The sequence below is a fragment of the Typopeltis vanoorti genome, chromosome 3 (genome assembly GCF_054136105.1).
Source record: "Typopeltis vanoorti isolate ZY-2024b chromosome 3, IOZ_Tvanoo_1.0, whole genome shotgun sequence".
In the NCBI taxonomy this organism is placed as follows: Eukaryota; Metazoa; Arthropoda; class Arachnida; order Uropygi; family Thelyphonidae; genus Typopeltis; species Typopeltis vanoorti.
In genome coordinates, this window is record NC_143551.1 from 139,179,415 (window position 1) to 139,196,706 (window position 17,292).

The 17,292-nt window shown below is 33.7% G+C and overlaps 1 protein-coding gene across 1 annotated transcript in view; it reads left to right on the forward strand.

The window, feature by feature from the left end:
• Positions 1-2,479: 2,479 nt before the first annotated feature.
• LOC150108603 (HCLS1-associated protein X-1-like) overlaps positions 2,480-17,292 on the forward strand; it is a 116,547-nt gene continuing 101,734 nt past the window's right edge. Inside the window, exons 1-2 of the mRNA XM_090416053.1 lie at positions 2,480-2,711; positions 12,028-12,212. Coding sequence (XP_090272179.1) covers positions 2,653-2,711; positions 12,028-12,212 — 244 coding nt within the window. The 5' untranslated portion in view covers positions 2,480-2,652. The remainder of the gene's footprint in view (positions 2,712-12,027; positions 12,213-17,292) is intronic.

The following is a 17,292-nucleotide window of genomic DNA, read 5'->3' on the forward strand; positions in this document are numbered from 1 at the left end:
TATCCACTAGGCTCTGCAATTTACATTATCTCAATCTCTCCTCGTATTCCACAATTCGTACCAGAAACCAACTTAGCCAATTGTCTCTGAACACTCTACAACATATCACTGTCCTTTGGAAAACCTCGCGACCAAATCTGGGTAAGGTAGTTCATATGCACCCTTCTCAAAAGGCTTGTACAATGGAATCAAAAAATCCTTACTTTTTCACGTTCTCTGCATCATTCCCATAATCTTATGTGTTGTCTTCCAAATTTTAGTAAAATGTCCATGAAAAAGTCCCTATTCATAACCCGAAATCGTTCATCTCCTCTGCATCCCATCTTCGCTTCCCATATTTTAAAACTTTACACTTTGTAACAATAAACTACCGTTGCCACTCGGCCATTCAGACAGGCTTTAAGCCCTATTGCAAAGCTACAACATCTACTTTATTTCTCATAAGTTTCTCCAAATTTGCATCATCTGCAAATAACTGTACATCTTCCATTAAGCCCTTTCCAATGTAATTTACATATAAATTAAACAAAAAGGGCTCGAAAACTACTCCTGGGGAATGTGTATAGAGACTTTTCTCTTCTTGGGTATTATTTTCCCATACACAACTGCTGATACCTATCAAACAGCAAATATACCATCAAGTTCCATGGCATTGTTGACATACAGTTTACTCAATTTTTTTATTAGTCACCTGCCTTTTCCTGGATTCTGATCCTCCATACACTCCTTTTTAGTATCTGCTCATCAGTCTCCCTTTTATCCATATCACTAGTTTCATATCCACCCCCCCCCCATTCGTTGTAGTTTGCATAACTGAGTTCCATGTGATATCTTGTCAAACGCCTTTGCAAAATCCTGAAGTATCATCATGTAACCATTCCTTTTTATACTAACTCAGCTGTCACCTTATTATAAAAGCGTTAATAGATTGCTAAGGCATGACCTACACTTCACAAAGTCAAGCTACTGCCCATAGAGTATCTTATCCTATCATATTCTTATCCCCATTCCTGTATTCTCTTATTGACCAACTTTCCCAGTACTTTTACCACGACTTCTGAGATGTTAATTGGTCTATAATTTGCTACCAGAAACATAGATCCTCCTTTATGCCAAGGAAATATTTTGCCTTCCTTCCACTCTCTTGTGAGTGAATTGAGCAGAGACGTAAATTAAGCAGTCTAGTCAAAGCATCGTCAGTTTCCCTGCACATTCTCTTAAAACACGAGCAGATATCACGTGAAACCAATCAACAGCTGTATTTTCTTTCAGATACTGCTATTGCATAAGTATCTCCATTCCATGGACCTCTTTTCTCACGTCAGTCACTGTCACATCTTTCTTAGTAGTATCTTCATTTAGATGATATACACTTGCACAATGAACACTCAGTAGCTCAACAATTTCGTATGTCTCCGTTATTTCTCTACTGTCTGCAATTAAAGTTACCTTCTACAGTCATTTTCCCCTTCTACTTACTACATAACGAAAAAATTCATTGAGAATGATCATCATGCATGATCATTTTAAATAATCTCACCCTCATCTCTCCCTTTCTGTTATTAATATTTACTAATTTCTGCTGAATCTGGTCAATCAGGGAAGAAATGCAAAGTGGCTAATATTGTAATTTTTCCATTTGCCACGTTTATGCAATGGTGCTATAGAATTACAGTTTTCTACTCTCTAGGGACAAGATTTTCATTGAACATCGAAGCCAATGGGGCACGGTCAACTCCTTAGTATATTCCTTAATACACGTTACACAATGCCTTGTGGATATCCGTATTTTTTTTTAGTATTCTGCATACATAATTTCATTCATCAGTAATTCTAAACTCCAAATATTTAAAGCGTGCAACCTGTCTCACCAGAATGATTGTAATAAAATTGTCATTAAAGAAGCACTACTTTGTTATCTTTATCGGTCATCCTGTCAACTTCTCCATCCACTATGATCATTTTTTTCATAAATACTTCTTCCACTTTCTACATAAAGAAAATACTCGTTGGGAATTAGAATATGGCAAGACTTGCCATATTCTAATATCCCCTTTCTTCTATACTGGTCATTTTCCTATCTTCAACATTATGCTCCTCATGCAATTGTTTTCTCTTTTATATTCTCCTTATGTTTTTTTTTTCTCCTTTTTCACCTCTTTCTTTATACTGTACTTTTACCAGAACCTCCCCTATCTCTTCAATATTCGATGTTTTTCCAATTATTCATTTATTTATTTATTCAAAACTAAATTTATTAATTTTTATAAGCCTTGATTAACAATTTGCAACTGCTCTTAACAAATGTTTTTATTTTAACTAACTCCCATACATTCACTGATTTTTTTTTTATTTTTTAAAGTAAATTTGGATACGTATTTATTTATTTGAATTTAGAAGGCTTCTCGAATTATCAGGGAGTAATCTCTCTCTTTCAGGGATTACTCTGAAATCGCCAAATTTTCGTCATTTGTTTCATCAGCGCATAACTGTTACATCATTTGGTGGTATGATGATTGCTTCTTAGAGTTTTCCATACATCTTATTATTTATAAAAATATGAAAAGAAACGCTGATTTACATATATAAGCGAAAAGTATTGCATTTCAATCAATATATTAAGAGTTTAATACTGAAACTAGGCTGTGTATCATGAATTTTCATGATATATTTCGCTCGTTTTTTGGTAATCACAATTTCGGAGACGGAAGGTGAGAATTTTAAATGAAGTATTTCATATGTTGAATAGAATAGAGGAATCCGAGATGAGTCTTTGACGCTATAGGGGTTTAGGATAATAATAACGATTCTTTGCTTGTCTTTAAATTGTGATAATTATAAAATATTGATTTAAATTGTGTGTGTATATATATATATATATAGAGAGAGAGGCATTAGTGAGTCAGAATTATAAATTTTGCATGCTTAGAGGGGTTTGTGTGCTATAACTTTGTAGCCTTTTGAAATATACCGACTAGGAATGCCAGTGAATGAGACTGGTCATAATTAACAGCTTGCTTTTCAGAATAGTTCCGAGTCTTTACTAGTATCGGAAAAGTATTTATCCTTCGATTGGAAAAGACCCAAGTTCTACTGTCTTAGTGTGAGGAATCTTAATTCGTAATATATATACACACACATACATAAATCTGATCCACACATAAAAGTTCAGTACAGAAAGTATGTTTCTGTACCTGTCACTACAAGACCTGTAGCATATCAGTATCATATGTAAGAAAGGAGAAATCTGTTGACAGTTTTTTTGGCAGGTTTTACCACAGTGATTGTTAGCACATCTTAGAAATTAACCATGTTTTTAGAAATTTAATATAATGTATGTGTGTGTGCAAGTATGTTTCAAGATATAGTATGATTTTTCTCATTCCTTTTAAAGATAGTGCAGGAGGAATGGCGTTCAGTTTATTGATGTATGGAGTGAATTTGATGGACGAAAGGATTTATACATGCCTAGCAAATATATTTAAATGGTTTTGAAGTTAGATGTTTGGAGAAAGTTTTGTTTAGTGAGAGGTTTGGAAGTGCATAATCAGAGAGACTATAGATATTAGGCAGAGCTGTAATCAAGCATGTGCAAGTATGTTTCAAGATATAGTATGATTTTTCTCATTCCTTTTAAAGATAGTGCAGGAGGAATGGCGTTCAGTTTATTGATGTATGGAGTGAATTTGATGGACGAAAGGATTTATACATGCCTAGCAAATATATTTAAATGGTTTTGAAGTTAGATGTTTGGAGAAAGTTTTGTTTAGTGAGAGGTTTGGAAGTGCATAATCAGAGAGACTATAGATATTAGGCAGAGCTGTAATCAAGCATGTGTTTGGCCACCCCTGGGATAAATGAGTATATGTACTAAAATTATTATGCAATGCTGAATGCAATTTTACAGGTTTCCAATTCAAATGGATTGGTAATGACATTACATAAAGGCAGTTGTGGGTACATATGCAAATGTATATGTACCCACAAGATATCATAAGCATTAATGATACCTGTTTGACAGAAAATGATACAGGGATAGAATGTAAAGGGTATTGTATTTTCAGGGAGGTGGAATATTGCTGATGATAGTTGGAAAATTACAACCAACAAATTTAGAAGATAAAAAGGATTTTATTTATTTATTTATTATTTTTTTTTTTTCAGTGGGGGGTTTGGTTCATTTGAGGCTTTCTGCTGTGAGACAGGGGTTATCTATCTATCAGTGGTCCTAACAGGCACTTAAGCAAGAACTTTTCAAGTATTCTTGGACTTTGCAACCATAACTTGAGGATAAGGTGGTTAGTCCTATGTCTGTAGATGTGTATGTTCATGGGACCGGTTTGCCTGTTCTGGGCGATGAAAAACCTGAGTTTCTGGGTGAAACCCCTACCTCCATATGAGACCGGCTAACTCACATTTTGTCGAAAGAGACCAGATATATTCCTCATGTCACTGATGGGAATCCAACCCAGGTCTTTCCAACCAAAAGGCTTAGTCTATACTGACTGAGCTATGTAGGCTCTGTCAGAGGCTAATAGGACAAAACATATTGTTGGTTGCTGCTACAGACCAGGGTGGATCCACAGGAAGATGTAGATATCATGTGTGTGTGTGTGTGTGTATATATATATATATATATATATATATATATATATATATATATATATATATATATATATAATGTTTGTGTATGTTTTTGTACATGTCATTATCCCCTCCAGACTACACTGAATTTATTATTACCCGATGTATTCCGCCCCCCTTCACCAGCACCTGATCCCATAAGAGGCCATCCCTGCTACCATCCACCCTTATAATTCGAATTTTCCTGCATTGACACACTGACTTGTTCAGAGAACAACATTCTCTCCAGATGCCTACATCCTTCCTCATTCAAATACAAGCCATCTCGTGCATACAGTTCATTTCTGTCCGTGAATGCCCTCCAAGTATCCACGTATTCCACGCCTCTCTTTCAACACATTCTGGCTATTATACTATTCATTATTGATGCTCATCTCTTCAGCTCTGTATTATACCTGAGCAACACACTATTTTCCCTCTCTGTCTTTTTCCATACAACCTCAATCATGAACCACAAATTTCTTGCCACCCTAGTCACACTGTCTCTCAAGTCATTTGTGCCCACCATCACAATCATCTCATCCACCTTTTCATCTCACGTAATTACCATAGTCACACTGTCTATTGTTCCTCCAGTCAAACACTCCTCAGGCATTCTATCTTGCACAACACGGATCATCCATCTCCATACTTCACACCTCTTGCCACTCTGTTTCTTCCTTGCTCACCTGCAAGGAAGAAACTCTCTCTTTAACATTTTTTTTTTTTCTTTCTTTCTTTCTTTCTTTGTTCCACTAACTTCATCCCTGTTTCCAGCACTCTCTTGCATTTTTTTTCATTGTTTCTCTTTTACTGATTCTCACATTCTTTCCCTTTCCTTCTCTCACTCCTCTGATTTGCTTTGCATTCATTGTTTCCAGTCACCTAATCTCATCCTTCAAGCTTCTCATCTCATTCCTGAAACATTCAACTTCTTCCTTCCACTCATCTCTCTCTCTCTCTCTCTCTCTCTCTCTGCAAGCTGCCTACTCTTCTCGATATTCATCCTTGCAGTTAGCACTATCATCGAAAATTTCATGCTGTTTCAAACTCGCTATACTCTCTACTTTCAATTTTTCATTCACATTCTGCTCATTATCCTCAGCCTTGATCATGCTACTTGTCTCTCTTGATTGGTATTCACCTGCTTCTGATGTAACGCTGCTGAGGTCCATTATACTAATGTCTAAATCACAAACTTCTCATTTTTCGCATGCATACACGCCCAATCTCTCACCTGCCACATATCTAACTGCCGGGGTGCATACGTGGCACAAGCACCACATGCCACAAAAATATATAAATATTATATATATATATATAAACAAAAAAATGTAACTAAATCCATAGTATAGAAAGATGACCAAGATTGTTGGGACAGATTTATTAATAAAACAGAAGACATACATAAAGACAAGACATAGCCTACAAAATATTAAGGAAATTAAACAATGAGGAAAGAGATACAGCACAAATCAAAATACTACAAGAGAAACAATGGCTCGAGTATTATAAGAATTTATGGCATGACTGAAATTTAATAACAGAAAATAAGAATAATGGAATCAGTACTGATATAGAACCAGCAAAATGAGAAGAACTAAAAGAAATAATAAAGGTATCAAAAAATAGAAAATTAACTGGATTAGATGGCATTAGAAATATACCAGAGAATATTTATATCACAGATTCTTAAAGTTAATAAATAACTGTTGGAAGAAATGTGAGGTTCCATCAGATTAGTGAAAAGCTAAGTTATATATTTAAAAAAGGAAACAGAGATGATTGTGGAAATTACAGAGGAATAAGTTTATTAAATGTGGGTTACAAAATTTACAGGCAATTCCTGAATAAAAGGCTTAGAACTATTGCAAACAATCTATTCTCAGAAGAACAAAATGGTTTCAGACATGGAAGATCATGTATAGACAATATTTATGTTTTAAAACAAATTAATGAAAGAAAGAAAGATGAATTTAATTTAGAGATATGGCCTTTATAGATGATGAGAAAGCTTTTTATAAAATACACAGAGAAAAATTATGGAATATAATGGGAAAAAAAAAACAAGGATATTCATCACATTTGGTACAAGCTATACAAAAATACAGTCAGTTAGGTAATAAATTAGCAAATGAAATTAAAATTAATCAGTGTGTCAGACAGGGATGCATCTTATCTTCAACTCTATTCAATATATATATATATATATTGATCAAATTATTAAAGTATGGAAAAAACAAAACAAGGTATCCAGTTAAACAGAAGAACTGTTAACAGTACAATGCTGTATGCAGATGTTCAAATTATATTGATGTTCAAATAATGGTTTCAGACATGGAAGATCATGTATAGACAATATTTATGTTTTAAAACAAATTAATGAAAGAAAGAAAGAAAGATGAATTTAATTTAGAGACTCATATGACCTTTATAGATGATGAGAAAGCTTTTGATAAAATACATAGAGAAAAATTATGGAATATAATGGAAAAAAAACAAGGATATTCATTACATTTGGTACAAGCTATACAAAAATACAGTCAGTTAGGTAATAAATTAGCAAATGAAATTAAAATTAATCAGTGTGTCAGACAGGGATGCATCTTATCTTCAACTCTATTCAATATATATATATATATATATATATTGATCAAATTATTAAAGTATGGAAACAACAAAAAGGTATCCAGTTAAACAGAAGAACTGTTAACAGTACAATGCTGTATGCAGATGCTCAAATTATATTACAAGACGAGGAAGATGATCTTTGAAAAGTTTATGAATTGAACAAAATAAACCAACAGTACAATTTAAAAATTTCACAAAATAAAACAAGTTGTGGCATTTAAAGGTTGAGATCATGTCAGATCAAAAATGGTCATAGAAATAAAATAATAGAACAGCTGACAAAATTTATTTATTATAACATATCTTAAAGATATAGATGAAAAAAATAAAAGAAATTTCAGAAAACCTATGCAACAATTAAAAGGACACTGAATAAAAACACAAGATGAGAAACTCATTTAAAATTTTATAAAGTAATGGTCACTCTTACTCTATATTTTATGGTTCAGAAGAAATATGGACTGCTAAAAAGAAAGATGGAAGTAAAATACACGCAATTAAAGGATGTACAAAATTGGACTACATAAAAAATGAAGACAAAAGAGCTAGTTGTTTACAATGTAAATGAAAAATCAAGGAATATAGAGAGAAATGGGGAAAAAATTATTTAGGATGGAAAGATATCAGCTATCATAAGAGGTGGATAAATATATACCAAAGCGAAAGAGAGAGGAAAGACCAGTGAAGCTGGAACAAGCAGATGTGTAATTCCTGAAGAAAAGAAGTAATTACTCCATATCTAGAATCTTTTATTTCAGTTTCATGTCACTTTTTTCATCTCTGACTCCTTTTACACTACTTTTTTTTCTTATTTTGAATATTATTGAATAATCCAGAACATTTTGCCATCTTCCTAATATTTATCTTCTGTTCTTACCAAATCTTCCCATGACTTGTTTAGCTACTTGTATGTTTAGCTTATTTTTTGTATTCTCCTAGGGTATCTAGATGACTTAATAAGAACTTTCAATATGCTTTCTTCTTTTTGATGACTGCTCTGCTCCACCTTGGAGTTGTGATTGTCCTATCATTGCAGACAACTTTACCACATGTCTCCTTTGCTGAAGCAGTCATTGTTTTCACCAGCTTCATTCTTCCAGTGAGTCTCCAAGGTTTGGTTTCTTGTTTTGAAATTTTTTCTTGAATGACATTTGTTTATTTGAGCATATAGATGCTGACTTTGATTCTTAAAACTTTCTAACATTTTTTTTTTTTTTTTTCAAAATGTATTCATTTTTATCCTGCTTAAAATAAAATGGTGATCACTTCCTATTTCAAATCCTCTAAATGATTTCTCATTATAATTCCATATTTAGGAAAATAATTGGAATTATGTTTATTTCTTTCCCATTTATTATTATAACTGAATCACTTTTATTTTCAACATGATTTTAAATGATAATTTAGTGGAAGAGATATTTTATATTACTAATAGCAGAAAAACAATAAAAATTACCATAATGTTTAAATGATTTTTACCCCTCCTTGTGTGAGAGAGAAATATAGAGATGACGTGATGAAGACTCACTTCAGCAAAAACGTTTACAGATGTATATGACAGTGATGTACCATTTAAATAACTACCAGCATGTTAAACCATCATATTGTAAACAACAGTTAAGTCAGATAACAGGCCATGTTATAGAGCAGGGAATTTCCAAACTTTTTAGACCGAATGATCCCTGGAACCTGAAAACCACATGATGCATTCACATTGCCATATCTACTAGCAAGTTTTTCAAACTGTGCTCTGCAGAGCCCATAGATAGTGTTATTGCATTCTGGTTACTAGCATGCAAAAAATGACATTTTCCTTTTGTTTTATACTTCATAGTATAAAAACAAATAGAAAAATAACGTTCTGGCTATGCCTTTGGCAGTTATTCAGATTTCAAAAAAATGTGCAATCTTAATTACTGATGCTATTTTATAGTGTGGAAAAACAAAGAATATTCTAAAATTGCCTCATAGAGCCCAAGATAACTATGGTGGAGTTTGAAAACCTGTTATAGAGAGTACAGTCAGGTCTCTTTTTATGCAGTAGATACGTTCCATAGAAAACCACATATAAAAAATCGCACAAAAAGGCCTAACTTACGTTGAAAAATTAGGGATGCGTTCCATAATTTTCTAAAACTGCTTAAAACCGAGGCAATGAATTAAAATAAACCTAAAATCGCATGAAAAAAGTTTATGAAAATTCAGGAAAATAAGAATGCCTAAGTTTGTTTTAAAGCTTTATTCATTTAATTTTATTGAAAAGTAACAATTTTTTTTTTACATTTTATCATCAGAATTATCATCGCTATTAGACAATATTCAACAACGTTTGCAAACTGGTGCAAAATCACTTTCATCACCAGAAGAGATAGTCAGTGCATCAGATCTGTATGGTAAAGGCAATGGTTCTTCACAAACAGAATTAGCTTCACCCTCGTTCTGTGTTGATATTTTTCTTGTGACAATGTAATCAGTGATTAAACTTTGCGATGATGATTTCACTAATTTTTTATACAGCTCGCGATATCCAGACATACAGTTCTTCAGCTCACATTGGAATTTAAAGGCTTGTTCAGAATTTGTGTCATTAACAAGAAAACGATTTTCCAATTTATTGCACAGTTCAAGACCTTCTCGAATTATATTTGCAGTGAAGGGGGACTGGTTTTTCTTCCGCTTCACTATCGTTTTATGGATCTTCGACGATATCTAAAGTTAATCGATATCCAATAATATCATCATCACTTAAGGCATTATCCACAAGCAATTCGTCTACATCGTTCTGGCTAAATGTATCAAAACCTTCCCCACCAATTTCATGTGGCAAAGTAATGATTTCAGCTGATAATGTAGATGGTTGCACTGTTTGCAACACATCCAGGCCAAGCTGCTTTCCAGCAGGCATTTAAAGTTTGTGGTCTTATTTCAGCGATAGCAGATGCAACATGATTTAAGCAGTCCAAAATAGAAAATTTTCCCCAAACGTCAGTTACTGTTAATGATTCATTTTCTAATTTATCCAATATAAATTGATAATCGTAATATTTTTTAAAAGTAGCAATTATGCCTTGATCTAATGGCTGAATAATGCTTGCTGTATTGGGTCGAAAAAACACTATCTGGACATTTGGATGTTCTAAATGCGGATGACTTGGTGCATTGTCGACAATTAATAAAACTTTAAAATCTCTTATTGAAGGTGTTTGAGACGCAGCAGATAGTTATTCATCCACCTCCAGAATAAAAAGCAATCTCCAGGATGTACAAAGGGAGGGGGAAACTATCAGCACACAGGAGAAAAAAGTTTGCATTCACTCGTAAGTACTTATAATAATATTATAAATTTTTGGTGATCAGAATCGGATATGTCAATGAAAATCAGCACAAATTAATTTAATGATGCTTATGTTTAATTGATGTTTAATTAATTAATAATTAATGATCAATTATTAATTAATAATAATAAATCAGCTAAATTAACAATTAATTAATATATTACAAAATAACCAAGGTGTTCCATGAAAATTTCAGGATTTGTGATGTGTTCCGTCGTAGGAAAAGTTTGGGAAACGCTGGATTACCCTATTATCGAAATGGATTCTTCTTCTGTTGATGTGCAGAAGTGTCAAAAGGTCTCGTATCTGTGGGCATACTATACTGCATAACTTCAAATCCGCATAAAAAGAGACCTGAGTGTATTTACTACTGATGAAAATTTAACTCTTTTTGAAAAAAAAAAACTTGGTAAAGGTTTTATGAGATAGTGGGAGTTCCATTTCAGTATATTTTATAAAAAATTTGCTGCTTTTGTTTGCATGATGTGATGTTCAGTCCTTATACTCCTAGTTAGACTAAGGATATTAAATATATGGGAACTGAATTTCATTTAATTTACATTTATTAATATATATGAATTGTATAAAATATGTGATGATTCCGTGTTTTGTTTAGTCCAACATATTATTTTCTTACCTTTTTGTTTTGTATTAGTTTTGTTGGTATTGCAGCAATAACTGTTTATGAAGTATCATATCATGTCTGTTAATTGCATGTTGTTTAGCTAGTTTGTGCCTGTTTTGCTAGATAATAGCCACATTTCTTTTTTGGCCACTTAGGTTTTTTATCCCCAAAATGAGCTTGCTTGTCATCTTTGTATATGACTATTTGAAATTTCAGCTTTTACAAAAGTTTTTCATATCCTAAAGGGGATTTTATCCTGTCCAAAGGTCAGAAAAAAACCAGGATAAAATCATCAATTATATCATCAGTTCTGACTAAGCTACTGGTGACTTTTTGTTTCATTAGCCAAACTTGGATACAAGTAAATGAAAGGTATTAAATAAATAAGCATGAAAATATGATTAAACACTCAACTTATAAAGTGGAATAATAACTGACTGCAAATTAGTTTTTCGAAAGTATTTCATGCTTATATCTTTCACTTTCTTGAAGGTGGAATACAGCGACTTTACTTACAGAATATAGAATGATAATAGTTTAATAATGTAGAATTATTTCACTTTATAATTGGTTTATGTAAAAAATAAAAGAAATTAATTGAAAAGCTTAAAACTGGTGATTTGACCAAAATATATTTTAAATTAGAATTTCTGGAAATAACCCCATGATGCATTATATTTTTTAAATTTCTGGAAATGATCTAGTAATGCATTTTGATTCGATCAGTTTAATTGATTTATTGTTGAATTATTAAACTGTGATTCTAAATTTAATTTCTTAACTCGTATTTTATTTTTTTTATAATAAATATAGAGCACATGATCCATTCCAAGAACCATCGTTTTTAGATACTTCAGAAGAAGATCCACATTTTCCTCCTGATTCTGGATTTTTCCCATCAGATTCTTTAATTCTAGAACCTTTTGAAATACTGAAAAGAATGGAAACAGTATTTCAGAATTTATTTGTACATGATTTTGTTCCATCCAGCCCAACTGGTAAGATTTTGTATTAATTTTTGAAACTTTCATACTGATAAAGCATGTATTAATATTTCTTCTAGGTTTTTGCTGTTCATATTTTGCATTCCATCTTAAAACTTACATAAAAACCTCTCCTTGCATGTATTGATATTCCCTTTCATTATTTTGAACACAATACCCAAGTTGATGGAAACATAACTCTTCACAGATGATGCAAAGATAGGGGTAATTAGTTATGTGACTGACATTCAGCACTTCTGGAATGATTTGAATAGGTTGGAATTTTGGGTATATGAAAATTACTCTGAGTTTAAAGTTATATACTTTGGTGTGATGAGATATCCAGTGAAGTTTAGCGATTATATGCCAAAAATTCAAATACATCTCAAGAAGATAATTGCAATGCTGAAATGAACACTGGCATGTAAGGGTAAGAAAGTCATTTTGTCTCTTTACAAGCCTTGATATGACATCACCTGGAGTACTGTGTGCAGATCTGGTTTCCTGGTTAAGACTTATACTCTTTACTCCTTTGCATCCTCTCCAGATTGGATAGAGTGAAAAGGAATGTGAAAACGCGCTCATTGCCAATCACGCGATATCGCGTGATACAAGTCCCCACCTGGCGGCAGATCACGCGTTATCGCGTGGACGTCACTATCAAGTTTCTACGCGGAATAGTATAGTGGCCACACAGCAAAACGGCGCGTAATATTTATATTGGCCACTAGGGAAGGGATCGACTTTCGTGGAGTGGGGATGGCCGCCAGCCATTGTCTATTGTTTATGTTAGCCAGTGCGCACAGTGGCGGCGTTCCGACAAGGCGACGACGTGACGATTTTGTTTAGTTATTCGTTAATTTAGTGTGCTTGAAGTTTGCTTTTTATTTATTTTGAGTATTGTTTTTTTTTTTTAGCAAGTTACCTATAAATGTTGATTTTCGATAATTATTTTTTTCTATTTGTATGTTATTTTTAAAAATTCTATGTGATTATAAAAGACTGATAATTAAAGTTATAATTATTATATTTAAATGTTTTTTATTTGTAAAATATATAACTTATTTGACCGAATTACATATCGCGTAATAGGGTCAAAGCTGTATAACTGAGAGGAGACCTCCACATAGCTTTTAAAAGGAATGCGGAGAACCGACCAGGGCTTCTGAACTAATGTCCAATCCTTACCTTCTCGTGGTGCACCCTGTTGGGTATCTACTTTGATACTGAACGAACGAGGATGGGCTGGCAATTTGGGATTTAGCCGACCAAATTGTATTCTTATTGGTTAAACCAAAATAAAAAATGATGGTACAACATGACAAAATTTCATGCCGGCTGGGGCATCACCCGGTTAAACAAGGCCCCCGTTGTTTTCGCCAGGGAACCAGGGCAAACAGCGAAAAGTCAGATACTGGAACAAATCTGAAAACAAACCCCAACTCAACATCACCAGAGTTAAAGATCGGTACTATCAACATAAGAAGCCTGAATGGCAAAGAAATGGAGCTAGCTGAGGAATTAGATAAGTACCAGATCGACATAATAGGGGTGACTGAAACAAAAAAGACCAAAACTGGAGAGATCTTTCTGAGCAATAAATACAAAATGTTATATTCAGGCAATGACAATCAAGGAAAAGGAGTAGCCATAGTATTCAACACAAAATATGAGGCTAATCTTCTTGAATGGCAGTCAGTCTCAAGTAGAGTAATGTGGGCAAATATGAGAATGGGGAACTGGACAATGAGACTTATTTGTGCCTATGGTCCCACAGAAGGCTCTACTAAGGTAGAGGAATTTTTTGAGGCTTTAGAAAAAGCAACTGACACAATGAAAAAGGAAAAGTTGGTCCTTGTTGGGGATCTAAATAGCAGAGTAGGAAATGATTGTGAGACATACAAAAATATTTTGGGAAAATTTGGAGAAAAGAGCAAAGCTAATAATAATGGCAAATATCTGTTGGATTTCTGCTCAGGACATGGACTGGTTATTACTAACACCATGTTCCAACATAAAAATGTGCACAAATTCACATGGAGAGAAGAGGCTAGGAATAAGAAAAGTCTCATTGACTATGTTATTGTTGATAGTGATGATTTCTCCCTGGTGCAGGACATCAGAGTCTACAGAGGATTTGAAATTGGAAGTGATCACTATTTAGTCTTGAGCAGGATAAAATTGAATTTCATATTGAAAAGAATAACATGTAAGAAAGTTTTAAAGCAAATAAAAGTTGAGCAGCTCTCAGATGTGAACTGTAGACTAAAATACAGAAAGATTATTGAAAAGAAAATGAAAGAGTTTGAGAACAGGAATCAAACCTTGGAGATTCAGTGGCAAACTCTGAAGAAAACATTGATTGATTCTGCCAGAGAGGCTTGTGGTGAGGTTGTGTGCAAGGATAAAAAAATCAGAACTCCCTGGTGGACACAGGAAGTTAAAGAGGCAGTGAAGGAAAAGAAGAAAGCATATCAAAAGTTCCTGGCAAATAAGTCAGCTTTTACTCTTACAGAATACACAGACAAATGTAAGAAAGCTAAACAGCATGTAAAACTAGCTAAACAAAAGTCATGGGAGGACTTTGGCAAGAATATAGTAATAAATATCAAGAAGGTGGCAAAATATTCTGGAGGTTGTTGAAGAAGCTTAGGAATGGAGGAAAGAGTGCTGTAAAAGGAGTTAGAGATGATAAAGGTGACATGAAAACGGGAGAAAAAGATATCCTTGAAGTATGGAGTAATTACTTTGAAAAACTGCTAAATGAAACAAGCAGTGATGACAGCACAGTGATAAAAAACACTGACCAGGCATGCAGTCAGGAATACATATCCATACTTGAAGTAGAAAAAGCCATCAAAGGCTTGAAATGTGGAAAGGCAGCAGGAGTAGATGATATTTGACCAGAAATGCTGAAGTATGGTGGTATAAAAGTCTTACAGTGGCTGCACTGCATAGTTCAGAAAGCCTGGACAGAGGGACGAATTCCTGATGATTGGAGTAGAGCTGCAATAGTACCCATATATAAAAAGGAAAATAAAACTGAATGTGAGAATTACAGAGGTATTTCCCTACTGAGTGTTCCTGGCAAGATCTATGCAATTATACTTGAGAAACGGTTGAGAAGAATTGTGGAAGAAAAGCTTGGTGAAGAACAAGCTGGATTCAGGCCAAATAGAGGCTGTCAGGATCAGATCTTCACTTTACGACAAATAGTTGAGAAAGCATGGGAATACAACAAAGATCTGTATTTAAGTTTTGTTGATTTGGAAAAGGCATATGACAAGGTGCCAAGAGAAGCTATTCAATACGCTGCAGTTATATGGTGTCAATAGGGCATTATATCAAGCAATACTTAGTCTTTATTTGAGTTGTAAGTCAGCAGTTAGAATTGAAGGAAGTACAGGAAGATGGTTTAATGTTAAATCTGGTGTGAGACAAGGATGTACATTATCCCCTCTGTTATTCATTATCTATATGGATCACATTATGAAGGAATGTGGTATTAAACCTGATATCAAAATTGGAGATGTTAATGTCAGCTCTTTTCTTTATGCGGATGATGTTATACTTCTAAATAAATCCGCTACAAGTTTGCAAGATTCTCTGACCAAATTGAATAGCTGTTGTAATAGATATGGTATGAAGGTCAGCAATAAAAAGACAAAGACAATGAAAATAGGTAGAATCATGGAAAATGTCAACTGTGTTGTGAATGGAGAACCTGTGGAACAAGTAAAACATTTCAGCTACTTAGGCACGATTTTTACTGAAGATGGTAAATTAAATATAGAAATAGACAACAGAATCAGCAAAGAAAGAAATTAGTCGGAACACTAAATTAGCTGTATACAAGACAGTGTTCAAACCAGTTTTAACTTATGGATCTGAGAGCTGGGTCAGAAGTAAAACACTTGACCAAAGACTAGAGACCGCAGATATGAGAGTCCTGAGAAAGATTAGAGGCGTGAACAGATGGCATCAATGGCAATATCATATTAAAAATTAGGATATTATGAAATAACTTGACATTGTCAGCATCCAGGAATGCGTTAGCAGAGCTAATCTCAGGTGGTATGGTCACTTAAATAGAATGGGAGAGGAAAGATTAGCAAAACAAGTGTTCACTGCCAGGTTGGCAGGAAAACGACCCAGAGGAAGACCAAGATATAGTTGGATTGATACGGTACAAAGTGCCTTAGACGATAGAAATATAAAATCTGATAATGTTGGAGTCTTGACAAGTAACAGACTGATTTGGAGGAAAATTGTAGATAGAAAGTTAGTAATGATGTAATTTTTTCATGTAGTACTGTCATATCCTGTACACCCCTTGAGGGTACATGGCAGGAATTTGATGATGATGATGAAATCCTATGTACATAATAACAAAAGCATATAAATAATATATTTAACTTATTTTGAGCACAATAAAAACTAAATAAAAAAATAAAAAAAATTTGGCCACCACACGAAATTTCAATTTTCTGCTTGGCAATGAAAGTGTTAAAAAAAAAGTGTTAAAGATGATATTAGGATCATAGATTATGAGGACAGACTGAGAATTTGTGTAACTACAGATGCTAGCAACAGGAGAATGAAAGATGGTATGATAGAGATCTCCAGACATAAGATGGACATTATAGGATATTAGTGGATGGAATTTTACATTTTATGAAGAGTGGGGAGAAACAAGAGTGCATCCATGAAATTTGAGGATGAATGCAGCCAAGAAGCAACGGGGAAGGACAGCAAGATTTTTCTGTTAGAGTGGTGTTTGTGTGATTGGAATGGCTTGCTTTTGGAGGTGTTTAAGTGCAGACAGCTTGAATGAATTCAAGAAAAGTATGTCATCTGGTGTGGGTGATATGTGGACTCCCCTGATGAGTTCCTGACTCCCTGGATGTTTCTGGTCTTGAGAAATTACAAATTAAATTCCTGTAGTAACTCTTATGTTTATTATTATTCACATATGTTATTATATTGTCTTAGTTTTACTTGAAAAGAAGACCATGTAAGAAAGTTTTAAACAAATAAAAGTTGGAACAGCTCTCAGATGTTGAACTGTAGTTTTTTCACTTTTTATTTAAAAAAA